Source organism: Dipodomys merriami, unplaced genomic scaffold, assembly GCF_024711535.1.
Source record: "Dipodomys merriami isolate MVZ:Mamm:240054 unplaced genomic scaffold, mDipMer1.0.p SCAF_4, whole genome shotgun sequence".
In the NCBI taxonomy this organism is placed as follows: domain Eukaryota; kingdom Metazoa; phylum Chordata; class Mammalia; order Rodentia; family Heteromyidae; genus Dipodomys; species Dipodomys merriami.
In genome coordinates, this window is record NW_027205603.1 from 94335590 (window position 1) to 94362405 (window position 26816).

The window sequence follows — 26816 nt, forward strand, 5'->3', positions numbered from 1 at the left end:
CTGCGGGGAAGGGCCGGGCTTGGGTAGACCTGCACAGACCCTGTGCGGTGTCCTCAGTGTCTCCAACTGGCTTCCGGGCCCATGGCCTCCATGAGTCCTCCTCACTCCCTGGTAGGTGCGGAGATGGGGGCCCTGGTTAGTCCTGGTGTCTGACGTGGCCCCCTGGCTGCACCCTGCACCTCTGCTGGGTTCGCCTGCGTCTCCCAGGAGGCCTTGGAGCCCTTGAAGATAAAAGCCACGTCCAAGGCGCCAGCTGGGACTCCCTGAGCCATTGCTGCCTGGCACCGAGGCAAGATCACTGTGAAGACCTCAGATGCTCAGGCAGCTGCCACCGGCTTACCCTGGTGCGCACCTCTGCGTGCAGGGAGCAGAGGTCCGGCACTGCTGAAGAGCCCGGCGGGGTGGGGTGCATGGCCAGGCTGGGGGGAGGCAGGGCTCTGCCTGGCTGGCGGGTTCCTCCAAGGCCCGGTGTGGCGTCAGCTCAGGGCCTGGACAGAGCGAGGGGCCAAGGGCTGCAGCTAGCAGGGGAGCAGATCGGGGGGCCTTGGCAACACTCCCAGACCCAGACAGGACGCCGGGCAGGCTGACATAGGTCCGACACGCACCTAGAAAGCTGCACTAGGGCTGGGGCGGTGGGGAGGAGGCTGACACGGGGGCTCCCTGAGAGCTGCCAAGGACAGGAGGGGGGGAGGCTCCTCGGGCAGCGACAGCTCCGCCCACGGGTCCTGGGCACTTTCTTCTGCTAATGAACACCCCCGCAGAGCACAAGCTCACGTCACAGGCTTTCCCGTCTCACCGCTGCTGGTGTCTGGGTGGGGCAGGTGGAGGACAGGCATGACCAGGGAAGCCACAGTGCTCTGTCAGTATTTAATAAAGATAGAATTCAACAAGGACAACAACAAAGACAGGGATGAGGACAGGGACGCGGGGACGGCCAGCGGAGCTGCGCGTGGCTCAGGTCACAAAGTAGGACAGTTCCACAATGTCTGCTAAGGACCTGCGGTAGAACCTGCGGCACGTGGAGTCCGTGTCCTGGCTGAGGGCCTCCAAATCTGCGGCAGGACCACGGGTCAGGCTATGAGGCCAGCTGGGGCACTGGGGGGCCGGTGGGGACCCGGCCGTCCTCAGGACTGGCCTCCACAGCCGAGGCGCCTCCCACGGGGCCACAGGAGCCACTCACGGTTCTTAAGGATTTTCACATCGCTCTTCTTCAAGTAGAAGCAGAGGTCGGTGAAGTAGTCCTGCAGCATGCCCCCTGGCGGGCGTGGAGGGAGGCAGGTGGTGGGCATCCCTGGCCTGTGGTCCTGCCCACCTGCTGCTCCCAGAGCAGACCCTGGGGAGGAGAGGCTGGGCGTGCCCTGCGGAGGGAGGCCGGCCTGGTGGCCTGGTCAGTACCCACCGATGAACTTCATGGCTGCCACCTTCAGGTTGTTCTGCGAGCTGCCCAGGTAGGTGAAGGCTTGCATGAGGAACTGGTGGTAGCTGCCAAAGTTGCTCTCCACCTGGGAGAAGAGAGATGCTGGGACCAGCCTGGGGCACGCAGGGCACACGTGGTACCTGGCCTGTGACGCCTGGCATCCCTGGCAGGATTCCACCTGAGGCCCGGGGGAGCCCGGTGCACCACACCCTCCTCCGCACCCAGGGCTAGGGGCTGGGGAGGGCCAGTCCCAGCGGGGCTCAGGGTCAGGAAGGCCCTCAAACGTACAGCAGGAGGCCGGGCTCGGAAGGCCCATGGCTCACACTTAGCTGGAGCTCTTACACACACAGCGCTTCTTATTCCGGAGTGCTCACACTCTAATTAAGAGCCCCACACTTGACAGGGGCCCTCACGCTTAACAGAAGCACTCAGGACAGGAGCCCTCACATGTACAACTGAGCACTTACACGTAACTACCGCACTCACACTGATCGAGTACGGTACATCGCGGCTGCCCTGAGTGCCGGGCTGGCTGTCTAGGCCTAGGCTGGGGCTGACCCTCCTCAGCCCGAGGACACTGCAGACCGGCCAGCCTTGAGGCTGTGGAGGGCCGAGGAGGAGGAGGCACGCCAGTCCCGGGTTCTGGCAGAGACCAGAAGAAAGTGCTCTCCTCCAGCCGAGCTGGAGATGGTCTCCCGAGACACGGTATCTGGGCACAGGCCACATGAGGAGCAGGGTTTGCATTTAGTAGCAAACCTTCTAGGGGAACCTGGAGCCGAGCAGGTAACAGAAAGTCCACCCTGGTTGGCAGCAAGCCGACACCTGGGGGGGTCTCCCCAGGTGCAGCTCAGGCCCCAGAGCCCTGGGTCCACGGGGACAAGAGGGAGTCGAGTCAGCACAGCTAGACCCGCTCAGACCCTCCAGAGCTGCAGAGGGCGCCACTGAGCCACTGAGCCATCTGCAGAAGTGAGAACTCACAGCACATGGCAGGCCAGCCACGGGAAGGCAACGAACTTTAGGAGAGGGGACCAGACAATGCCAAGCCATCTATGTGGCCTCCTGGAGTGACACGGGGCTGACGAGGGCAGATGTGTGACTTCTGTGAGCCCGCTCTAGCTCTGCTCGCCCTTCTGTGCCCGTCACCTCCTCATCTGTGCCGTGGTCCCCCCGAGACTGTCGCCCAGATCTGCTCTGTGGACCTGGGTCCACGCCCGCTGTGCTGCCCTTTGCCAGGAGGCCTGTCGTGCGGCCGTGCCGCGGGGAGGGGACGCAGCGGGCGCACTGTCAGCAGCCAGGCCTCGTGGTGGCTGTGTAGCGCCCCTGCATGCCCTGTGGGAGCAGCACCTGCTCCTGCAGGGGGGGGGGGGTTAGGTGGGCAGGCAGCCCCTTCCCCTTGGAAGGCAGCCCAGGCTGCCCCCATTCTCCAAGGCTTATCACGGGCAGCGGGGAACAGCTGCTCAGACGGTCCCCCCAGGACAAGCCATAGGCAGCAGATCCGGCTGCCCCAGGACTGAAACCCCCGTGCCAACCAGCTGCAACACAAGTGATTGTCCAGGGGCCCATCCCCGGCGTGCGAGGCCTCTGCCCGCGCATCTGTGGAGACGTGACTGAGGTCAGGGAAGATTTTTTGGTGGGTTGAAGGCTGCTCCTGACCAGCTCGCCCTCACGCCCACACTGCTCCCCACAAAAGATCCCATGCCTCTTCCTGGTCTGCTGAGGCTCTGCTTCCTGCAAGAGGCCCCCTAGGCTGGCTCCTGTGCCTGGAGTCCTGCCTGCTCCAGCTCCAACCTTCGCCACACGCAGCCTGCTGGGGATGGCCCAGGCTGTGCTGTGCAGTCTCAATCAGGCAATTGCTCACCGGGCACATTCGTGCAAGAAGGGGAAGGGTGGCAGAGGCCTCAAGGCTCAGGGACAGCAGCCAGGCCGTGTCCTCCGGCTCACGGGCCCTGGAGGCCACAGGGGGATACGGTGTGACCCACCCAGCACAACGGGAGAGGTGTTTCCTGCCCACCCCTGTTTCTGGGCCTGGCGGTTCCTGGGGGCAGAGGCTCTGGCCCTGACCTCAGGCCTACGCTGGACCCCTGGGCCACGGCGTCTCCAGGGCCCTTCATGGAGGTCTTGAACACCATCCAGGCCCACTCTTCCCCACCCTTCACTTCAGAGGACGTGAGCCCCAGCACGGAAGGTGGTGCTTCCTCCTGAGGCTTGGGGTCACTTAGGACAGCCTGTCTTCCCACAGGGGCCCTGCAGAGAGGGTCGGGACAATCATGCACAACGACGCGACCACCTCCCAGCCCCTGCCCCCCCCCCGCCGCTGGGGGCAGGGCCCACACCTTACCATGTAGATGAAAATGTCGTTCTCAGCCCCCAGCCCTCGGCCCCATGCCAGCTTGCTGAACAGCTCCTTCCGGAACTCCCACTTCTGCACGATGGCACAGCGCAGGAGCGTGAGCTTGGACCTCTGGGACGCAGAGCGAGCCGGTCACGGGGGGCCTCCCGGCCTCCGCCCCTCGTCACACCCGCCCCGAGGAAGAGCCTCCTGCAGCGATGCTGCTCTGGGACGCCAGAGAGCTGAACCCCACTCCCCGAGCCCAGAGAGCTTCCGGAAGAGGCCGTGGTCATCGAGCTTCCCAGGCTGAGGAAGGCCAGCCCAAGCAACAAGGTGGAGCAAAGGCCACGAGGCGCTACTGGGATGCAGGAAGAAGGGCCTACTCGCTCTAGGTCTGAGGAAGGGGCTGGGCTTTGCGCAGCGGGGGTAGGGCCTGCGCAGACCCTTTGGCTGCTGGTGGTGATGCCCCACCTGGAACGGGGGGGCGGGGGGAGGGAGACAGGTCCTCAAGGCCAGGGGCACACAGAGCGGGCACTGTGGCCTGTGGTGGTGGCCCTGCCCGGTGCTGGGGAGGCAGAGGCAAGCTCAGGTCTCTGATCAGATGCGAGTACTCCTTACAGAGGTGGGACGGGTGCTCCAAGAGACGGGAGGGCACCACAGAGGCCTGACCCAGAAAGCTTGGGGTCCTTGTGACCCTGGGGTCCTGCCTGGGGTGGATTCTTTTGTGGGAAGGATGCACAATGTCCTCTGGGGGTGGGGCACCGGCAGGCGGAGTACCACCCGGTGTGCTGGAGTTGTCTACACCACTGTCGAAGGGGAGGCAAAAAGGCCTGTGTGCTGGCTCCAGGTGTGGAAGAGGGGCCGGGGTGCTCCAGGCTGTGGAGATTCCCAAGGCACTAGGGACCCTCCCATGGAGCAGTGGGGTAGGTGGGAGGAATGGGGGCAGGAGGGAGGTGGCTAGGGGACCACATAACCACAGGATCCTCTCCTTTTCTCCATCTGCCAGCTGGCCTTCAAGGGCCAGGCCCAGGTGAAGCCTCCAGGATGGTGGCCTCACGCTGGGCTCCACTCACAGGGCCAGGTCCTCCAGCCCCACCAGCAGATGGGTCCTACCCCAGCCGGGCTCCCCGGGCTGCCCCGTTGGGACTGGCACTGCTCACCATGACCACTCTGGGGGAGGAGTCCAGCAGGTGGAAGAGCAGGGGCACCAGGGCCTGCACGGCCAGGGCCTTGAGCGCCTGCTGACACTTGTGGCCACTGCTGTGGATGACGTCCCCAAACAGGAAGATGGCGCCTTCTCTCACCTCAGCCCTCTCCTAGGGGAGAGGGGCAGGCCTTCCACTCAGATCACCCGCGGGCGCCCCTCCGGCCCAGCACGGTCTCCCGGCCGCTGCCCTCCCCTTCCCCGGTCACTCCTGACCACACTGAGCCCTGTCTGCGGCCCAGGCCAGGCCCTTTCCCTGCCCCGCCACCCGGGTCCCCTCCTCTGGCTCCTGGCCTTCCCTCTCATCTTCTTCAGCTTCCTCCAGGCCTTCTTTGTCTTGGTTCTCCCTTGTTTCTCTACCAGTCCTCAAGCTGAGGGTGGCCACATCTCCATTCACGGAGAGACCCAGGCACCAGAGGCCATCCCCAGTCCCGGGCAGACCCGGGCACCGGGCTGTCTCCCTTTATGTAAGTGTCGGCTAACAATGCCTAGATCCTGAGATGGAGGGAAGGGTTGAGACCAGGGCCCAGAACCTCAGTCCAGGCCCTTGCTGGAGGAGGTGCTTCCCCTCGGTCTGGAGAAGGCCCCCACCCTCACGGAACCTCTCTTCTGCCTGTGCTAGGTTCCCAGCAGACTAGAAGACATAGGACCCATAGGACTGGGACAGTTACCCACACACCCCACCCAGCTTGCAGCCCTCCTCGGAATGGCAGACTTGAGCTGCTTGGGGCTAGGGCAGTGCCTGCCTCTCAGCCCCTCAGAGCCATACACACACACACACACACACACACACACACACACACCAGGCCCCCGCCCTCCCTCTCCCTTACCCCCCCCCCCACTTACATCCTCAAACAGGAGCAGCAGGTGCTGGGCCACCTTGAGGCTGAGGGCACCCACACCCTGCATGCCCAGGCGGCGCAGGAGATCGCCCAGGATCTGCATTAGGCCCAGGAGGTCCTTGGGATCGGGCTGCAGGAAGGCTTCTAGCAGCCCCATCAGCTGACTGCGGAGCAGGGTCACCTGCGGGGAACCGGTGACCGGTGTCAGCCAGCTGCCCCGAGGGAGACCCGAGCAGGCTCTGAGCCACAGCCCTGTCAGGCGCCCGCACCGCGCCGTATCTGTCTGACTTATCTGCCCTTCTCCAAGACAGAGGGGCCTGCAGCAGAAGAGGCTTGGGTCCCTGACCGAGGCCCGCCCGCGCCCGCACCCCTGAGCCACAAACTTATCTGGAAGAGGCCAAGCCTGCAGCCTCCTCTCAGCCCAGGGAATGTGTCCTGGGACAGACTGCATGAGGAGGCCTAGAAGGGCAGAAGGACCAGGCCTGTGTGGTCGGATGAGGGGTTCCTACCTGGAAGGAGGCCAGGGGACTGGACTCAGAACCCCCCAGTCTGAGCCATGCTGGGGTCCTCCAAACGCTGCCACCTTCCAGGCAGGCAGGGTCACTCGGGGGCGGTGGTGGGCGTCTTCCCCAGCCCCCCACCCCTCGCTCGCCTTCTTAGGGTGCATCAGGGTGCTGCTGAGTCCGCTCAGGCTCGAGGCCCGCACCCACTTGTTGGGGTTGTTGAGGCCCAGGCTCAGGGAGCTGCTGATGGTCTTGCGGGACGTGTGCTGGGAGATGTCTGGGCTGTTGAGAAACTGAGCGGGGGGTGGGCTCTGTCACCCCTCTGGTCCTCCACGCAGCCGGGGAGTTCGACGTGGGTGGAGTTACACACAGGCACTTTCAGACAGCAGAGCCGACTGGGCTTCGAGGGCGAACGGGGCGGGGCGGGGAGTCTGCCCGCTGGCCTTCCTGAGGATGGAGGGTACCACAAGGAGCAGGGCGGGGTGGGACTGACCTCCGTGATGATGAGGATGGCTACAACATTGTCCCGCTCCTCCACGCTCTTCAGGAAGATGACTGCCTGACCCAGGACAGCCTTGACCTCACAGTTATATTGGGTCATAGTCCTGTCAGAGGGAAGAGGCAAGCCCTGCCCCTAAGATTCCGTTCTCGGGCTAGGCTCAGCCCCAAGCCCTGGCCCTACAGCTGTCTAGGACTCAGGGTTGGGGGGATGGGGGGGGGCGGGAAGCTCCATCAGAGCCTGGGCTGCCAACCCTCCCAGCTGCCCCTAGGCAGATACCACACACTTAGGGCTTACCTGGCCAGCAGGGTCACGCCCTCTGTGTAAGTCTCCACGTGCTCAAAGAGCTCCCAGCCTTGGAGCAGCTTGATGTGGGCAAACACCTCCCAGTAGTGGGTGGTCCAAAACAGGCCCTTCAGTGCTTCTAGGCAGGTCCTGGGTGGGGCAGGCAGAGAGGAGTGCAGTCCTGGGCCTGGATGAGCTACTGCCCCTAGCTCCCTTGGATTCTTAGCAGCTGCCAGGTGCTGTTTCCGCTGCCACCACCCCGCCACCCCCACCCCGCCACCCCTGTGGAACAGTGCCCCCTTCCCTGGGTCTCTAGCACCTAGTGGGCCTCTGCTGGTGGACGTGCGGGCAGAGCACACAGCTCACCTGCAGGGCCCGAGGGGCCTGGCCTCCAAGTTGTCTTCCTCGTAGTCTGAGATGCCCTCCACAAATCCCAGCTCGAACAAATAGTGAAGCTGTGTGAGTAGGCCCAGGAGAATCCCAGCAAAGGCCCAGCGGACAGTCTCCCTGTACTCCTGGGTGTAGAGGAGCTCATAAATGGTTCCCAGAGCCTGCAGCGGGTTACAGAGCAGGGCCCACAAGTCCAGGGAGCCTGGGAGCAGTGGCCTGACAGCCACTGGGTCCCAAGGCCTGCTGCTTTCACCCGGCACCCTGGGGCTCCACACCACTTCTGGACAGACGTGTCTGGCCACACCCTGCAGCAGCTCAGAGGCAGCTCAGGACCAGATCTCGGTTCCAGGCTTGGGCCCCGACCTCCTGACTTTGCAGAGACTTCAAACTCTGCCTGGCCTTCATACCACCCCGGCTTGGTTCCCACTGCATCAGGTGTGCTTCCTACGTGGGCGTCTTTTCCAGAGCCCTCTCCCAGGTGCAGCACCCCAATCCCACTGGCTCCCTGACTCAGAGCAGAGCTGTGACTGGCGGCTGGGGGCCCTGGCTCCCTGACTCAGGACAGAGCTGTGATTGGTGGCTGGGTCCTGGCTCCCTGACTCAGGACAGAGCTGTGATTGGTGGCTGGGTCTCTTGGCTCCCTGACTCAGGACAGAGCTGTGATTGGTGGCTGGGTCCCCTGGCTCCCTGACTCAGGACGGAGCTGTGATTGGTGGCTGGGTCCTGGCTCCCTGACTCAGGACAGAGCTGTGATTGGCGGCTGGGCCCCTGGCTCCCTGACTCAGAGCAGAGCTGTGATTGGTGGCTGGGTCTCCTGGCTGCCTGACTCAGGACAGAGCTGTGATTGGTGACTGGGTCCCCTGGCTCCCTGACTCAGGACAGAGCTGTGATTGGTGGCTGGGTCTCCTGGCTGCCTGACTCAGGACAGAGCTGTGATTGGTGACTGGGTCCCCTGGCTCCCTGACTCAGGACAGAGCTGTGATTGGTGGCTGGGTCTCCTGGCTGCCTGACTCAGGACAGAGCTGTGATTGGTGGCTGGGTCCTGGCTGCCTGACTCAGGACAGAGCTGTGATTGGTGGCTGGGCCCCTGGCTCTCTGACTCAGGACAGAGCTGTGATTGGTGGCTGGGTCTCCTGGCTGCCTGACTCAGGACAGAGCTGTGATTGGTGGCTGGGCCCCTGGCTCCCTGACTCAGGACAGAGCTGTGATTGGTGGTTGGGTCTCCTGGCTCCCTGACTCAGGACAGAGCTGTGATTGGCGGCTGGGTCCTGGCTGCCTGACTCAGGACAGAGCTGTGATTGGCGGCTGGGTCCTGGCTCCCTGACTCAGGACAGAGCTGTGATTGGCGGCTGGGTCCTGGCTGCCTGACTCAGGACAGAGCTGTGATTGGCGGCTGGGTCCTGGCTGCCTGACTCAGGACAGAGCTGTGATTGGCGGCTGGGCCCTGGCTCATTCCCTGAACCGCTCCACAGGCAGTTCTCATGCCCTGCCAGCCCCCTGCACCCCAATGGTTGGTTTTTGCAGCAGAATCCTCTTTTTAAAGGGCAGCATTCACCAGATCGCTCTTTCTGGAAGCCTGGGTACTGGCCATGGCTTGGCTGACCATGCTGGCGGGCACTGGCTGCCTTTACTTCCCAAGTCTTCCCGGTGGCCGCTCTGAGGTCGGTCTCCACCCTCCCTTCAAGTCTTCCATGGACTCTCACCACCCCTTGTCTGTTTTCTTTTTTTCTTTTTTGGCTGGTAGTGGGGCTTGAACTCTGGGCTTGGGCGCTGTCCCTGCGCTCTTCAGCTCAAGGCGAGCACTCTACCACTTCAACCCCAGTACCACTTCTGGTTTTCTAGTGGTTTATTGGAGATAAGAGTCTCACAGACTTTCCTGCCCAGGCTGGCTTTGAATTGTGATCCTCAGATCTCAGCCTCCTGAGTAGCTAGGATTACAGGCTCACGTGAGCCGTGGCGCCGGCTCGTCTGTTTGCCTTTCCCTACACTTGGTCCTGAGGCAGGCCACACGTGGCAGTGCCTGATCATCACAACAGTCTCAGGAGGGCTGCCAAGGCTCTGCTCTTTCCAGCATGTTCCTGCTTCCTTTCCCTACTCTGCCACAGCACACCCTGGAGGACAAGTGCCAGTGGCCGTGGGAAGGCCCAGAATCAAGAGGCTGGGCCCAGCCGTGGACAGCCCAGGCACCTGGTGGGCTCACGGGCACAGCTCACAGCAAGGTGTAGGGCCCTGCTTCATGGATGGCCACAGTCCACCCGCAACTCTGAAGGCACAAACCGTAGCAGGGAGCCTGAGGACTGGGTCTAGCAGTGAACATGGGGTTATCCTGGGATCCCAACACCGAGGCTGAAGGGTCAGTGGCACCTGTGTGAGGCTCTGCTCACCAGCAGGGAGATGAGCTGGACCTGGTGAGAGGTCCGGACATGCTCCATGGGGGGCCGAAGCTTCAGCTTCATGTAGAGGAGGGTGATGACCTTGCGGGCTAACTGGTACTGGGCAGCCAGGGCCTTCCACAGGGACAGGAGCCGCCTGGGGGGACAAGCATTGGCCATCACCGGTTGAGCTGGGTGCGCCACTGGGGGAGCCCTCCGGGGACCAGAAGCAGTGGCCCCAAGTTGGGGCGTGGCCTGTGCCCAGGGCATGGCCAGCCCGGGCACGCCGGCCGATGTGGCCGGGCCTCTGCTGTGGTCTCGGGAGCAGCCCCGGACCAGAGCCCGGCCCTGCTCAGCTCAGCACGGTTGGCTTTGCCTGTGGTTCTCCCATGCTCCCACTCTCCACCCCCACCTCTTCCCAGGCTCCTGGGGGTGGCCGCGGCCCGCCCTCCACAGCCCGCCTCCTCTGGGAAGTGAGGGGGTGCCCCTCAGACAGCCCGAGGAGCAGAGAGGGGCCCGGAAAAGCCAGGACCCTCACCCCGTGACCACATCCCGGCATGTCTCAGTGCCAAGTGTGCACACACGGAGCACAGCTGGGGCCGGGGCTGCCTTCCTGACCAGCCCGTGGGCAGTGCCCCGGCTGGCCCTCAGCCACGGGCTGTGGGGGCCTCCTTGTCCATAGACTCCGCTTGGCAAACCCCGCGGTGCCCGGTGAGCCTCGGGCGCGGGCACGGACCACGTCCTGTCCTCACAACGCAGCTGACCTCTGGCTCTACCGCCTGCTGTCCTCGGGCACATTTCCATGGTGAAGTCCCCTTCTCGAGTACCCCTGGCCCTCGGAGGCTGCCCCCGCCCGCATGAGCGCCTCCCGGGTCCCGTGGGAGTGGGAGGCCCGGGGAAGGCGGGGGGGGGGGGGAGGTACCTCTCTGAGGGGTGGCACAGGGACAGAATCACTTCGACCACCTCCTGGGTGTGCTGCAGGCCCAGGTCCAGCACCGCCTTCATCATGGTCTGCTGGATGCTCTTGAACTGGATGCTGGGTAGCTCCCGGAACAGGCCGTGCAGAATCTCCGCCACCTGGGCGGGGCGGGCAGAGCAAGGCCTCAGACGGCCCCGTGGGGACCTGCCAGCCCAGATGAGCCCCGAGAGCGCCTCACCCCACCCCTGTTCCCGGGGCAGGGTGGTTGGCTTTCCCCGCACTGCCTGCAGGGAGGTTCATCTGATTGGGCACAGGGGTCCTGCCCACCCCGGGGGGTGGGGGGGTCTGGGCCCCGGCCTCACCTGCTCAGTCCGGATGCTAGGTGTGCTGAAGATCAGCTGGAGGAGCTTGGACGCCAGGTCGCAGCGCAGCTGGCTTTGGCCACAGAGGCTCTGCAGCAATGTGAGGACCAGCTGGGTGTGCTGGGCCACAGTCAGGCCCTCCTCCAGGGCCTGGGGGGAGGGCGGGGCGGGGGGAGGCCTCCGGTCAGCTGCTGTGCAGGCCAGGCACCAGAGACAACATCAAAATGGCATGGAGACCACTTGCACCCATGTGAATGCCGTGACACAGACTTGGGGCCCCAGCCGGCCCTGGCCCAGCCCTTTCCTTCTGCTTGACTGCTGAACGGCTGCAGTGAGTCTCGGGCCCACGGTTGTCCCTTCTGTGGGTTTGGAAAAATTGGCCTTGCCTGGGAGGTTAGTGGTGCATCACACACACACATACACACACACACACACACACACACACACACACACACACACACACACACACCTGTGCTTAGCCAGAGGATTCAGGGATTACGTGCCCTGTCTTCTTTTCCCTCACCTGCTCCCCCACCCCACCCTGAGAACTCGCCCTTGGTGATCATGAGCCCGGATGCCTGCTCGCAGGCTCAGCCTGGAGCGGTCTCAGGACTCAGTTGCACAGAGCTGCCATGGTTCTGGTCATAGCCTGCTCTGGGAGCAGCAGGACCTCCAGCTTGAGGGACCCTCACTTGGAACTGAGGCCTAGGAAGGTAGACTGACCTACCCCGGACCACCCAGGAGTTAGGGGGCAGAACACGGACTAAAACCCAGCCCCTCACTTCCTGAGAAGGAAGCATAGAGAGACTTGGCCAGGAGAGGCCGGAGGAAGCCGAGTGTCCAGCTGGCCTGGAGTGAGGGCGGGGCTCCAGCAGAGTGGAATGACCTGCCACACTGGACCACAGAGGGAGGCCTGGGAGGCTCCGGGGAGAGGCTCAGGCCCAGGTCGGTCCAGGCAGATGCTACGAGAGGAGGAGTGGACTTGAGAGCGTTTTGTGTGGAAGGAACAGTGGCCTGGGCCCCGGGCTGGCCTCATCCATCTGTTCCCTCCACAGCGCACAGGAGACCCCTGGACACACCTTACGGGGGCCTCGGGAAGAAGGGACCAGGCGGGCCCGGCAGCCTGGGGGCCCACCTTGGCCGTGTGGGAGAGCTTCACCTCCCAGTCTTTGGAGGCCTTGGCTTCAAAGTTCTTCATTTTATTCCAGTGTGACAAATCCACCGACACCCCTGCAGGAGACATGCGCTCAAGAGAGGGGCTGGCTGAGGAGGTGGTGCCCATCCCACGCACTGGTACCCCGACTCACTGGCCAGGAGTGGAGTCTGCAGCGCCTGGGGGGGCGGGGGGGCGTGGAGGGCCCAGCCCAGCCCCGTGCGAAGCTCACCCTTTTGCTGAGCCATGAGCTGCAGGAGCAGGAAGACGCACTGGTGGGCATGGTAGTGGGTGCACTCATCCCTGTCTCTCCACAGCAAGGTCAGCAGGCCGATCTGGTGGCCCAGTATGGAAGGCATGGCTTCTCCCTGAGGGCGGAGGCAGACGGGAATGCTTGCTGCAATCCAGTCCCAAGGGAACCCATCATGGAGAGGCTGCCCCATCCCTCCCCTTCCCCGTCCCTGCCCTGGTCCAGAGCACCCCCCCCAGGCCTGCCCACCGCCCAGGGCAATGCTGTCTGCCGCAGCCGGGCGTTGGCCCCGCACTTCCTGAATGGGCGGGTTCTGGGGTGTCACGACAGCACCTCAGCTCCACACCCCCCGGGTTTGCGCGTCGGCGGCTGGCTGCCGACAGTCCCTTCCTTGGTGGCCGGGGGGCATCTCTCTGTGGAGCTGTACGTCCTTCCTGCTGGACGTCTGGGCTTCTCCCAGCGTGGGGCCAGAATGAATAAAACCATTCTGAATATTCTTTTTCTGGACACAGATGTTCAGTGCTCTTGAGTAAATAGTTGAGAAGTGGGATTGAGGGTAAGTGGCTTTGAAACTTCCAGAGAAACTTCTGGAAGTTCTGCTGAGTGGTTTGGATATCCTCTACTTCTACAACTGTGAGTGACGCCACCTGCTCCTGGCACTGCGCTGCCAGTCTGTGATTTTACCCGGTCCGGGGCGAGCAGCGTCTCGAGAGCTCTCGCTTCCTCGGTGACAGATCCTGCCGGGCATGAGCGTGAGCGTTCCCATGCTTCTCAACATTTCCTCCTTGCAGCTTGCCAGGTTTTGAGCTGTGTCTCGCTGTGGTAGGACTTAGTACGTCTTCCAGAGGCAAGGCTCTGCGGGCTGTCCGAGTGCACAGGGGCCGGAACGGCCACTTCGTCTGGAGTTTATTCCTGGTCACCCTCAAGTTTGGAAGAAGGCCGGTCTTCCTCCCAATCCTTCTGCCTTCATTTCCCAAGTGCTGAGATTACAGGCATGTGCCATCACACCTGGCTCTCTCTAGGGTGTGAGTAGAGCCCAAGGCTTGCTTCCAGAACAAGCTGGGCTTGTTCCAGCGTCTCCCGCTGGGAGGCCACGCCTTTGTGTGTGTGGGGGGGGGGGGTCCGCAGACTGTGTTGCTGGGGACCTGTATCCCCACCCCTCCTTTCCTGCTGGTCCATGTCCCCCGCCGTGTCCAGTTTGGTCCTCTGCACCGCTGACTTCCCATCCTCTCTCAGCCCACTCTCCTCAGTGACCTTCCTCTCTCCAGGCAGACACAGGGCCACCTACATCCTTCAAGTCTCTGTTCCTGGTTCACTGCTGCCTTCACTGGGACCCCCCCGAGCCCCGCTGCAGCCTCAGCCCCAGGCCCAGGCCTCCCGGAACAGACCGTGTCTTCCATGTGCACGGAACAAGGGGTGGCAACAGTGCCCCATGCTCCTGGGAGGGCCCCGGAGCATGGGTCCATCCCTCTGCCCTCCCCACCAGATGCCCCCGGGGCTGCGGGGTGCCAAGGACTCACTCCGAACTTCATGGACCCCACCACGTGCTGCAGGAGCAGGAAGATGGACTGCACGGCCCGCTTGACCTCGTGGGTCATTTCTGACTCCAGCCAGTGCTCCATGTGCTGCAGGGGGGCAGGGCGGGGCCTGAGGATGGTGCCCAGCTCTGGCTCAGCCTGGATGCGTGGTGGCCCCCACATCAGCCCACGCTGCAGCTTCCGCTCCTGGCTGCCTCACACACTCGGGCTGTCTGAGGTGGAGGAGCATCTCTCTCTCACACACACACACACACACACACACACACACACACACACACACACACACACACACACTGATCCCAGGCCCCCAGGCTGGCTAGGAGCGTCTCTCTCTCTCTCTCTCTCTCTCTCTCTCTCTCTCTCTCTCTCTCTCTCTCTCTCTCTCTCTCTCTCTCTCTCTCTCTCTCTCTCACACACACACACACACACACACACACACACACACACACACTGATCCCAGGCCCCCAGGCTGGCTAGGAGCGTCTCTCTCTCTCTCTCTCTCTCTCTCTCTCTCTCTCTCTCTCTCTCTCTCTCTCTCTCTCTCTCTCTCACACACACACACACACACACACACACACACACACACACACACACACACACACTGATCCCAGGCCCCTAGGCCGGCCCTAATCACCATCATTGGCTCCCATTTCACCTCGCTCACGGCCCAGGGCACACTGTGTTTCGGCACTCAGCGGTGGGGCCATGGCCAGCCAGATGCCAACGTCCCTGCCCCACCCCACCCAGGCCAGGGCACTCGGCCACTACTCACCTCTGCATCTCCGTGTCTCTGACTCTGCTCATCGCTTTGTTCCTGTCTCTGTGTTTCCTGTTTCTCTCCTTGACCTTTTCTGTCTCTGTCTCTGTAACTCTGTCCTCAGGTCTCGGGGCCTCTGTCTTTGGGTTTCTGTCTTTGTGTCTCTATGTCTCTCTCCTACCTGTGTCGCTGTCCCTTTGCATCTCTGTCTCTGTTTCTCTGTCCTATCTGTGTCTCCGTGGCTTTATCTCCCTGTATCTCTGCATCTCTGTCTCTGTTTCTTTGTGTCTCTGTCTCTATGTGTCTCTGTCTGTGTCTCTCAGTCTCCTTGTCTCCATCTCTCTGTATCTCTGTCTCTATCTCAAGAGTCTGTCTCTCTGTTCCTGTATCTCTCAGCCTCTGTGCCTCTGTCTTTGTCTCTGTGTCTCTGTTTCTGTATCTCTCTGTAACCTTGTCTCTGTGTCTCTGTTCCTGTATCTCTCAGCCTCTTTGTCTCTGTGTCTCTGTTTCTGTATCTCTCTGTAGCCCTGTCTCTGTGTCTCTGACTGCATCTCACCTGCAGGAGGAAGCAGACCTCATCCATGCTTGGGTTCTCGGAAACGAAGTTCTGGAGCAGCAGATCGAGGGCGCGCTCTGTCTTCTTATACAGCGCCTAGTGGGGGACATGGGCTGAGAGGAGTCCAAGGGGGGGCCCAGCCCGGGGCTGCGGCTCTGCAGGCGTCCACCGCAGGAGACGCAAGTCCTACCTCCAGACCGCAGGGAGCACCCCGATGGGAGGGAGGCGGTGACACAGGGCAGAGGGCTGCCCCTTCTCCCTGCTCGCCTCCCTCCTGCCTCCCCCCTACCAGGCTGCTCCCCACGGCAGCTGCCCTTCCTCAGCCACCTGTGCCCCCTCCTCCTCCTCCTCAGCCACCTGTGCCCCCTCCTCCTCCTCCTCAGCCACCTGTGCCCCCTCCTCCTCCTCCTCAGCCACCTGTGCCCCCCTCCCCCTCCTCCTCAGCCACCTGTGCCCCCCTCCCCCTCCTCCTCAGCCACCTGTGCCCCCCTCCCCCTCCTCCTCAGCCACCTGTGCCCCCCTCCCCCTCCTCCTCAGCCACCTGTGCCCCCCTCCCCCTCCTCCTCAGCCACCTGTGCCCCCCTCCCCCTCCTCCTCAGCCACCTGTGCCCCCCTCCCCCTCCTCCTCAGCCACCTGTGCCCCCCTCCCCCTCCTCCTCAGCCACCTGTGCCCCCCTCCCCCTCCTCCTCAGCCACCTGTGCCCCCCTCCCCCTCCTCCTCAGCCACCTGTGCCCCCCTCCCCCTCCTCCTCAGCCACCTGTGCCCCCCTCCCCCTCCTCCTCAGCCACCTGTGCCCCCCTCCCCCTCCTCCTCAGCCACCTGTGCCCCCCTCCTCCTCCTCCTCAGCCACTTGTGCCCCCCTCCTCCTCCTCCTCAGCCACCTGTGCCCCCCTCCTCCTCCTCCTCCTGACCCTGGGGTCCTCCGAGCCCAGCACCCCAGCGGTGACCCGGTCTGCTGCCTCCCTGCAGCACAGGGCTGGGGGCCGCCTGGGGTGGGTGGGGGGCAGTAGGGGAGTGGGTTATTTCCTCCCATTCACTCATGACTCAGTGAGCCATGACTGCCAACCACCTCCCCGCCTGGTGCTTCTGGAGCTGCCCAGCCAGCCTGCAGGAGCCAGGGCCTGGGTGTGCTCCCCTGCCGTGAGGCCCACGGCCACTGCGCTGCCATCAGAAGCCACGGCTCCCTCCTCTCCTGCGCTGGTCACTTCCTAAGCAGATGCTGTGCCCCACAGCGGGGAGGGGAGGGGCGCGGGGACGGTGGACGCCAGGCCTGCTCCCGCCCGGACCCGTCCCAGACCCCTACCCCAGACCCCTGCCCCGGACCCCCGTCCTGGACCCCTGCCCCAGACCCCTGCCCCGGACCCCCGCCCCAGACCCCCGCCCCGGACCCCTGCCCCGGACCCCCGCCCCGGACCCCCACCCCGGACCCCCGCCCCAGACCCCCGCCCCGGACCCCCGCCCCGGACCCCCACCCCGGACCCCCACCGCAGCCAGAGAAGGCATCAAGCTAGAAATAAGATACAAAAAGCCAGTTCCCATGCGGTTGGCTGCCACCTCCCTCGTGAGCACGTGGAGCGGGCTGCCTGAGACCTCTGCCCCCTCCTCAGCTCCTTCCTCCTTCCAGGGAGCTGCGATCACCCGGGCACTTCCACGCATCTACCTGGACAGCCCAGCAGGAGGGCCGGAGATCGGCTCCCCCAGGGCCTGCTCCATCCTCTGGGCCTGGAGCCTGGACGCTGCAGGCTCTGCAACCCTGGGCCCCAGAAGCACACTTCTTGCTTGGCTCTGCCTTCCTTCACTGAACAGAACCTGGCAGCCCCTGGAGGCTGTACCCCATCGCTCCTGGAGGCTGTGACCTGTACCCCATCACTCCTGTGTCCTGTACCCCATCACTCCTGCGTCCTGTACCCCATCACTCCTGGAGGCTGTGGCCTGTACCCCATCACTCCTGTGACCTGTACCCCATCACTCCTGTGTCCTGTACCCCATCACTCCTGGAGGCTGCGTCCTGTACCCCATCACTCCTGGAGGCTGCGTCCTGTACCCCATCACTCCTGGAGGCTGCGTCCTGTACCCTGACACCCCCCACCCCGCAGCTCTTCACATGCTCCTCTCTCTGCAGTGCAGGGCCGGCCTGAACCCCCAACCTGGGGCATGGGGGGAAGGCTGGGGGAGCTGCAGGTGGGAGGTCTCACCATGACGTCGGGGGCGGGCTCCAGCGGGGGCAGGCTGCTCCGCAGTGCCTCCGGCGGGGGCAGCGAGTACACGCTCCGCAGGCACATCTGCAGGACCCGGGACTTCACCACGGGCTTGAGGCTGGGCCGCAGGTTGCTGTGAGACCCAGGAGAGAGTGGAGGCTGCTGGGGGCCTGTGGGGTGGGCGGCTGGTGTGGGGCGGCTGCCGTGGACACAGCTAGCAGGGTTGGAACCGGGGTGTGGGCTCGCCGGGGTGTGTGTGGGCTGGGGGAGGCCGGGCACAGGCCGCAGCAAGCCAGCCCTGCGCTCAGCTCCCTTCCCCGTTCCCTGGCCCTTGATTGTGAGAAGCCAGGGGCTGTTGTGGGGGCAAAGAGGTCTGCACCAGTGTCAGGACTCGAGGGCCCAAGATCGGGGTCTGCAGTGTAACAATGGGGAGGCCCCGGCATGTGAGTGGGACCAGGGCCCCGTCCGCACCCTCCTGGGTAGAATGTGCCAGCCTCAGTCCACCCAGCATTCTCTCTCTGTTCATGGTGCCACCCCAGTCCCCGGCGCACCCCCTCCCCATGGCACCCCCGAACGCCTGGCCTGCTCTGTGGCACAGATCACATTACCTCAGCCCCACGATGACCAGGATGATCTTCTGCCGGAGGAGGGTGGCCAGAAAGTTGGGCTCCTTCTGGAGCATGCTCTGGGAGGGCAGAGGAGGCAGGATGGCAGTGGCGTCACACCTGCTCCTCCCCGGCCGGCCCGGGACGCCCCCCACCTGCTCCTCACCAGCCAGCCCGGGACGCCCCCCACCTGCTCCTCACCAGCCAGCCCGGGACGCCCCCCACCTGCTCCTCACCAGCCAGCCCGGGACGCCCCCCACCTGCTCCTCACCAGCCAGCCCGGGACGCCCCCCACCTGCTCCTCACCAGCCAGCCCGGGACGCCCCCCACCTGCTCCTCACCGGCCGGCCAGGGACGCCCCCCACCTGCTCCTCACCAGCCAGCCCGGGACGCCCCCCATCTGGCCCCTCACCGGCTGGCCCGGGACGCCCCACATCTGGCCCCTCACCAGCCAGCCCGAGACGCCCCCCATCTGGCCCCTCACCGGCCAGCCCGGGACGCCCCTCACCAGGAGACAGTGGATGAGCTCCGGTGTCTGTGTGAACTTGTAGTTCTGGGCGCCATACTCGCGCCTCAGGGCTCGGGTGAGCAGGATGGCCGCAGTGAGGAAGCTGGCATTCAGAACCTCATCCTGTGCGGGCCCGGGGCCAACAGGACTGTCAGCGGTGCGGTCGGCCGGCCTTGGACCCCCCGCCACACGGGGCCACACGGGGCCACATGGGGCCGGGTGGCAGGCCGCCCCCCAGGGACGCCCCATGCCGCTCAGAACAGAGTGGAGGGGTTCACATCCCCGGCCCACCTCTGCCAGCTCTCTCCCTGGGACCTCCCACCACCGGGGCAGCAGCGCCAGTCAGGCACACATCTGCCCAGAGCCGGGTCAGAGCAGAGCGGGGGAGGGGAGGGGAGCAGAGCCGGGCTCCGGAGGGGTGGGGTGTGGCTCACGCAGGGGCTGCAGGAGAAGTAGTACACCATCCGGGACGCGATGTTGTCCACCCAGGGCAGGATCTGCTCCCTGGCGTGCGTGGCCATCTGCCCGTAGCACAGCAAGGAGGTGCTGCTCACCCACTTCCAGCGCAGGTCCGGCTGCTGCGGGCCAGGGGCTGGAGCTGGAGCTGGGCCTGGGCACTGATGCCTGGCAGCCCTGCTCCCAGCACGCACCCGCCGCCTGCCCCGCAGCTTTGGGATGGCTGCCAGCTGTGCTGTGGTCCCTGGCTGGACACAGCCTCCCCCTCCAGGGAGCCCCCCCCCACCAGGCAGGCCTCTGTGTGCAGGACCAGGATCTTGTGGGTGCTCTTTCCAGCGGGGCTGCAGGGGCGGGGGCTGGGCAGGAAGACGGAGCTTTTCAACACATGGGGCCAGGTTCAGGAAGAGAAACTGAGGTCCAGAACAGAGGCTGCACTGGAAGTGGGGGTGGCCGTGTGGCCCAGAGCCTCTACCTGGCGGTGGCCCCAGACCTCTCTCAGGCTCTGAGACAGGACTTGCGGGAAGCCAGAGAGGGTGCAGCCTCCGCCCTGAGCCCACAAACTGTCCTCCTGGGGTGGTGGGCAGAAGGCCCGAGCCACCACTGAGCACTGGAGGCTGAGCCCTCCCTGCAGGGCCTGGCTCCCCAGGCCTCTCTACCTGGCTCTCTTCCGGCGTGACCACCGACCTCAGGAACCTGGTGCGGCCTAGGTGCTCCAGCAGGGCCCACACCTCCTTCAGGTGCCTGGCGGAGGCCAGGCCCACGGCCAGCGCAATGCCCTGTGGGCAGAGGACCCCGTGAGCCCCAGGTGGCCGTCCTGTCTGCCCAGTCTGGAGGGGTCAGCTCCTCACTCAACGGCAGCCCTGTGAGCGTGGCGTGGCGTCTCCACGTGGTGAGGGTGGGCGGGGGGGGGGGGCACAGGGCAGAGTCCGGGGCACCAACCCACCTCGCGCTGGCTGGAGGGCTGGTGGGACAGCTCCAAGAGACAGGCCAGGTGGTGCTCCACCCGCTCCGAGGACGCACACTCCCGCAGGATCAGCCCGTACAGGCGGAAGAGGAAAGCCTGGGCGGGAGGGACCGGGGCTGGGAGGTGGCTGTCCCAGGAGCCTGAGCCCTGCGGCAGCTGCAGCAGGTTGGGCCCAGGCCCGGCACCCTCGGCGCCTGAGCCCAGAGGCCGGTGTACTGCCCAAGGGCTCGGGCCACAGGACAGGGGCCCCTACGCACCCCAAAGTTCACCTGAGGGCCACCCGTGCCTGGGGTCTCCTCACTGGGCCGCGTCTGCGAAGTCCCCTTCCTCGGGGTCTCTAGGCAACAGAGGGATGGCCTCGGGCAGCCATGCTGGGCACTGACCTTCTCCTCGGACTTCTTGGGGTCCAGGCCCAGGAACTCCAGGAACTTGTGCACGCTGCTGTCAAACACCGACACCTGCTTTTCTGGGTTCTGTAGGCAGAGCTCAGGTCAGGCCCCTGCCTGCCCCCCTCCTCTACACCACCAGTGAAGGACAGGGCCCAGGATGACCAGGGACCACAGAACGAGGAGAGGCGAGGGGTTTCATCCCCAATGAGTCTGAGGCCGCGCCCGCCTCTGCGGTCTGCAGCAGACCTCCTCCCCTCCCCCCAGGGCAGAGGTGGACTCCTACCAGAGCCAGCTAGCCCTGGACCCCGCTCCCGGCCCCCTGCCCCCCATGCCAGCTTTCCTCGCCTCTTCTCTGAGACCTGGTTCTCAGGTCCCCGAGCTCAGTGAGCGTGCTCCACTGTCTCCCTCCAGGAGCACCGGCCCTGCTGTGAGTCCTCCCTCTGACACCCCCAGTTCAAAGGATCAGGCACTGCTAGTGTGTATGTGGGGGGGGGGGGCACGGGCTAGCTCAGACCACCAGAAACAATCTCTGCAGAGACCTGAAGAGGGCCAGGGCAGCCGGCCCCCGGCGGCACCGTGACCCCTCATGTGGAATGAGGTCTCGCCACCCTCCACGCCCGTGCCCGGCTCTCCCTGACCTGGGGGGTGGGGGGCGCCTGGGGATGAACTAGACACCCTCCTGTGTGGGAGGGGGGTCTCAGGAGGGCTGGGCCCCGGCCCTCCTCAAGTGTGCCCACCGGGCAGCAAGCTGACCGCCCTGGCCTGCCACCCTGGCCCCCGCCCCACCTGGCTGTGTTCGTCCAGACAGCGGCAGATGGTCTCCAGCGCCAGGCTCTGCTCCATGGCCATCATCGTCCTGATCCTGCCCAGCAACGTGCCCTCCCAGGGGGGGCGCTGGCTCCACAACTCCTCCGCCAGCCCCACGTCTGAGTTGTCTGTGGAGGGCCCAAAGGTCCCTGTGACCCAGAGAAGCTGGCTGCTGGAGCCCCAGGCACGCCCGGTTCTCTCTCCGCAGGGCCCCCATTTAGGCCTGTGGAAAGTACTTTCTTTTGTTGTTGTTGTCGTTGTTGTTAGGTGGTACTGAGGAATCAAACCCAGGGTCTCAGGCATGCTGGGTGAGCACTCTGCCACTAAGCCACCTTCCCAGCCCTGGAAAGTGCTTTTCTGAAACTATATTTGGAGGAAAATGAAAGCAGAGGAGACTGCAGAGAGCTATCAGACCAGGCGCCGCCGACGCCCGGCGACCCACGCGGAGTGGCTTAGTGTGCAGCCAGCTCGCCAGGGCACAGAGCTTGGAATGAGCCATGAGCCACAACCAGACCTGGACCTTCAGGCCCGTGAGGAAACCACATGCCCACAGAGCAGCGGAAGGCCAGCGGAAGGGCAGCCCCTAGACCCTGCGCTAACCGGGTCACTGCCCAGCCATAACCAGGAAACAGTGACACTGCAGGGGCAGCCTCACACTGCAGAGCTGCAGGGGTGCTGTGGTCCTGACCGCCAGTCCCCAGGAGCAAATGGCTGCCTAAATAAGAAACAAAAGGACTAATACATTCACCACTCGTGAGCAGCATGAACTTCTGGGGACCCCAACCATCAGTAGCCAGTGGAAACTCAAAAACAGTTCATAAGTCTGTGACGAGGCGTTCTGAATAACAGATGGAAGCCTCTGGGCCAGTCAGCAAGGGACGTCCACCACATCTCAGGCACCAGCCAGGACGCCCTACTAGCTGACAGGCAAATGCAAGATGGCCGACCAGCGCTCTATCAGAAAAGAAATGAGCTGGACGCCGGTGGCTCACAGCTGTCATCCCAGCTACTCAGGAGGCTGAGATCTGAGGATCACAGTTCACAGCCAGCCCAGGCAAGAAACTCTGAGACTCTTATCTCCAATAAACCACTAGAAAACCAGAAGTGGCGCTGTGGCTCAAGCGGTAGAGAGCTCACTCGCCTTGAGCTGAAGAGCTGAAGGACAGCGCCCCGGCCCAGAGTTCAAGCCCCACAACTGACAAAAAGAAAAAGAAAAGAAAGAAATGCACAGGCGAACAGATTTTGTCTCCTCCGTCAGTGACCTGGCAGGGACGAGGTGGGCGGGGCCGTGAGTGGGTGGGAGAATTCTGAAGCATCCTTCAGCAAGCAAATGCCAAGGTGTTGATTAAACCCTGACATGCTATCCCCAGGCTCTAACCCCTCGCTAGTGGCTGCAGGCCCTGAGAGGTGAAAGGATCCTGGTCAGTCCAGGTCTGATGGCATCATGGTATGATGGCATCCTTGGGAGGTGGAGGAGACTGGGTAAAGCAGGTCACTGAGCGATGGCTTTGAAGGGCACACGCTGTCCCAGACCCCTTCCCTCTCTCCTCTCCCCTCTTCTCCCTTCCCTCTCCCCTCTCCCTTCTCTGCTTCCTGGTTGGCATGGTAGTTTGCCACTGTCTGCCTTGGTGTTTCCACAAGTGAGGGAGCCAGCCCGCCATGGACTGAAACAATGAACCAAATAAACCTTTCCTCTTTTGCCTTTTTTTCTAGTCCTAGAGCTTGAACTCAGGGCCTGGGTGCTGTCCCTAGGCTTCTTTTGCTCAAAGCTAGCCGTAGCTCCACTTCTGGCACTTTGGTAGCTAATTACAGGTAAGAGGCTCATGGACTTTCCTGCCTTGGGCTAGCTTTGAACTATGATCCTCAGATCTCAGCCTCTTGGGTCAGGCACCCACATGGCCTCATCGCTGGCCACCTTCACTGTCCGAGAGTACTCTGGGGTCCTTGCCTGGCCCTGGCTTGACCCTGAGCACTGCCGGGGGCTGAGGGGGTACCACTGCTACCATTCTAATGGTGTGGCGCCCACCCTGCTCCTGTGCTGGAGCCTGGAGGCTGTGTAATCAGGACAAGTCCCCTTCATCGCGTCTGCCTTCACTCAGTCACTGAATCCCACTGGTCATCTCTCTGCCAGGTCCTGGGGCACTGAAGGCTTCCAGCATCTACAACATGGAGGCCAGGACCTGAATGGACCTGGGTGGACCTGGGTGGACCTGGATGGAGCAAGATGGACCCAGATGGATCTGGATGGATCCAGATGGACCTAGGTGGACCTGGATGGACTTGGATGGATCTGGATGGTCCTGGATGGACCTGGAAGGACCAAGATGGACCCAGGTAGACCAAGATGGATCTGGAGGGAGCTGGGTGGACCTGGATGGACCCAGATGGACCCGGATGGACCCAGATGAGCCTGGATGAGCCTGGATGGACGTGGGTAGATGTGGGTGGACCTGGGTAGATCTGGGTGGACCTGGATAGATTCAGGTGGACCCAGATGGACCCGGATGGACCTAAGTGGACCAATCCCCCTGCACCATGTAGGCACTAGCAGATGACCACGGACAAAATTCCCCAGCCCTCCCCCTCCCCCTCCCCCCCCAGTCCCCAGCTCCCCCCACCACTCACCAAGCTCCAGCTCTTGCTCCTCCCTGGGAGAGAGGCGGGTGGATCTCCAGGCGGGCATGTGGAAGCCATCGCTGGGCGGGCCCAACATGGAGTGCTCCACCTCCTGGGAGGGCAGGACCTGGCAGATGTGGGGCTCTCAGGTGTCTCACCCTGCCTGGACCAGGGAGGGCCTGGCCCTGAGGACCCCTCAGACACCTCAGCTGGACATGTGGCAGCCCCAGGAGCCGAGTTAGACAAGGCCGGAGGCCACTGGGCCCAAAGAGGGCCATTTGGAAAGAGAAGGCTGATATGAGCTGAGAAAGCTGCTGGGTTAGGAGGCGGGGACCCAGCCACAGACACCCCAGCACACCGACGGCGCCCCTGCCTGTCCCAGGCTCTTCCACTTCAAATATCCTCTCTCCATCCTAGCACAGCCAGGTACTGGCCGGAAGCTGGCCTCCAGTGACTCCGCCCCTTATACCCTTCCCCCCCTGTTCCCGGAGGCTCCCAGGGAAAGGGCCACAGCCAGTTCCTCAGCCCCTGCCTCTTCCCCAATGACCAGCCATTATCCCCCCAAGGCCCTGCCCCAGGACAGCCTCAGCCCCTCCTCTTCTGACCCAGCCACAGCTCCAAGCCTGCCAGGGTCTTGCCCTTCCCTGTCAGCAGGCACGCCCTTGTCTTGTTCTTTAGCTCTTGATAGAGGGAACTGTGGATCCCTCCCCAATGATTCAGCTACACTGTTTCTGGAACATTCCTTTCTTGCCTCCCAGATCACCCTTCACCGCCTCATCTCCCTAGTCTGTCCTCCGCGCTGTGACCTTGCCCCTCAGCCTGTGCTTTGTACCTCGTCTCCGGGGTGTTCTCGGTGGGTCTGGTAAGCTGTGCGCTCTGGAGGGCAGCGAAGAGGCCAGTGCTAGGCCTGTGGTGCAGCAGCCGCGGGCAGTGACACCAATTTGGTCAGACAAAGATTTGTATCACTCAAAGGCAGCTGGAAAATGACCTCCAAGCTAATCAAAGAGCCAAATGAGATAGATGTGTGATGCACTGGTACAGATGCCTTCAGAGATGGCACAAATGGCAGCCGGCGCTGGGGAGGGGAAACACCTCCAAGGGGGCCCGCGCCCCCCCCCCAGGGCAAAGCCCACGTGACGAGTCGGCCCTGCTCCAAGGAGTTTAATTATGGGAAAAACTAGAAAGCCTGAAAATTCACTATCCCAAGATCCTTCCCAGGTTTAAAATAGTCACACAGGAGACAAAAAGCCAAGTGGGTTCTCTGAGCATAGAAATCTTGTTTCTGGAGACGATTTGCTGACATGGAAATTGCTAGATCTGAGGAGAATGAAGAGTTGTATGATTCTAATTTAAAACCCACAGCTTTCTCTGAGCATGGGAATTCTAGATTTTCTTTTTTGAATCCTTTTGGAAATTTTCCAACATGTCTACAGTAAGCAAGGCTTAATTTTATCAAGGAAAAAAATCTATTTAAAATGCAAAAGGATGCGAGGCTTAAAAAGGCCAGACAAGCTGGGTGCCAGTGGCTCACGCCTGTGAGCTAAGCAGCTGAGATGTGAGGATCAGGATTCAAAGCCAGCCCAGGCAGAAAGTCAGCAAGACTTACCTCCAACAACCAAAAAGCTGAAAGTGGAGCTATGGACCAAATGGTAGAGCACCAGCCTTGAGCAAAGTTCAGGGATAGTGCCCAGCCCTTGAATTCAAGCCCCAGGACTGGCATGTGTGCACATGTATGCACGTGCATGCATGCACACACACACATGGGCTAGGCAAGAAAAAAGACTCATATTACCTTCCGCTCTGGGAAGAGCCCTGCACACTCTGTCCGGCCTGGTGGCCGTGGGCAGTCTGCAGAAAAGCAGGAGGATCAGGCCTTCTGGCAGGCGTGCCCAGCTAGTGGAAGCAGGGAAGGGAGGCCCTGGCTGCGCGCCCCTCAGCCATGGCAGACTGGCTGAGGGTTTTGTGTTATCTGTAGCTGATCCAAGATCCAAAGAGGCTAGACCGAGCCAAGCACGAGGGGTGCGTCCTGGGCCCCCCAAGCAGCAGCCTGATGGGGACAGAGGCACAAGAAGCTCTGCGGGGAGCCTGGCCAGTGAGCGCCTACCCCGCTGCCCCAGGAGCACTTTCCAGGGCTCTCTCACTACCACCGAACTTCTCAAAATAGGCTGCCCCTGAACGGACCAAGGACAGGGGCAAAGCAGGCAGGAAGGACAGGACCTGTGCCCCTCAGCTTAGACATGCTGAGGAGGGAAGGGAGGCGCAGGGGGACTCCGGGTGGCAGTGTAGGTGGTGTCCCCAGGGATGCTTTGCCCCCGCCTGCTATTGAGGGAGCACCGCGAAGGGACCTGAGCCCCACTGGGGCCGGTCCTCGGGCAGGGGCAGGCGTGGAGGGACCCTGCAGGGCCCAATGCTTCCCACAGTGGGACGTGCACAGGGCCGGGGGCAGGCGCCCCGCCCCCAAAGCCAGACCTCCCGGCAGTCAGTTGCTGTCCCCAGGGCTCAGTGGGGATTATGTCCTGAGAAAGCCTGTCTAGAAGCCCCAGGAGACTTGAGCGAGCTGTCCCAACAGCCGCGCTCCCCAGGCCCCTGGGAATTCCATCCCCAACTGACGCTGCTTACGGCAGTTGGAGGAACTCTTAGCAGGCAGCGGCACGGGCCGCAGGGCGGCTGTTCCCCAGGTGGCTCTTCTCACATGCTGGCTGAACACCGGGCATTTGCAGTCCTCCAGAATAGCCCGTCCCGATGCCCACCGAGAGCACAGTGTTCCCGAGAAGGCCCGCGCCCACCTGAGGAGCCAGACCTGCCGCTGAGCCCCAGACTGGCCTGGCGGGCACACTCAAACTGCCTGGAGCTGTTAGGACAGACTGTGCTGCCTGTGGACCTGCAGTGCAGACCA

At 63.2% G+C, this 26816-nt stretch overlaps 1 protein-coding gene across 6 annotated transcripts; it reads right to left on the bottom strand.

Annotated features, from left to right (window-relative positions):
- Positions 1 to 862: 862 nt before the first annotated feature.
- LOC138806035 (maestro heat-like repeat family member 5) lies at positions 863 to 26473 on the bottom strand. 6 transcript variants are annotated; one of them, XM_069991499.1, is made up of 29 exons: positions 26390 to 26468; positions 25713 to 25967; positions 24753 to 24915; positions 23930 to 24047; positions 21284 to 21432; positions 20492 to 20581; positions 20088 to 20204; positions 19801 to 19920; positions 19123 to 19266; positions 18665 to 18811; positions 18184 to 18260; positions 17573 to 17708; positions 15377 to 15472; positions 14046 to 14150; positions 12508 to 12643; positions 12258 to 12352; positions 11123 to 11272; positions 10764 to 10918; positions 9854 to 9998; positions 7446 to 7630; positions 7092 to 7229; positions 6789 to 6900; positions 6445 to 6588; positions 5797 to 5973; positions 4907 to 5062; positions 3756 to 3878; positions 1400 to 1502; positions 1181 to 1255; positions 863 to 1052 (listed from the first exon to the last, which is right to left on the bottom strand). In XM_069991499.1, the coding sequence occupies exons 4-29, from the start codon at positions 24015 to 24017 to the stop codon at positions 955 to 957; spliced, it is 3261 nt and encodes a 1086-aa protein (XP_069847600.1). In that variant the 5' UTR covers positions 24018 to 24047; positions 24753 to 24915; positions 25713 to 25967; positions 26390 to 26468; the 3' UTR covers positions 863 to 954. The 6 variants fall into 6 exon arrangements, with proteins under 6 accessions (XP_069847600.1, XP_069847601.1, XP_069847602.1 ...); XM_069991500.1 differs by having other exon boundaries at positions 25713 to 25768; positions 26390 to 26462; XM_069991501.1 differs by lacking the exon at positions 25713 to 25967 and having other exon boundaries at positions 26390 to 26473.
- Between the last annotated feature and the right edge of the window lie 343 nt (positions 26474 to 26816).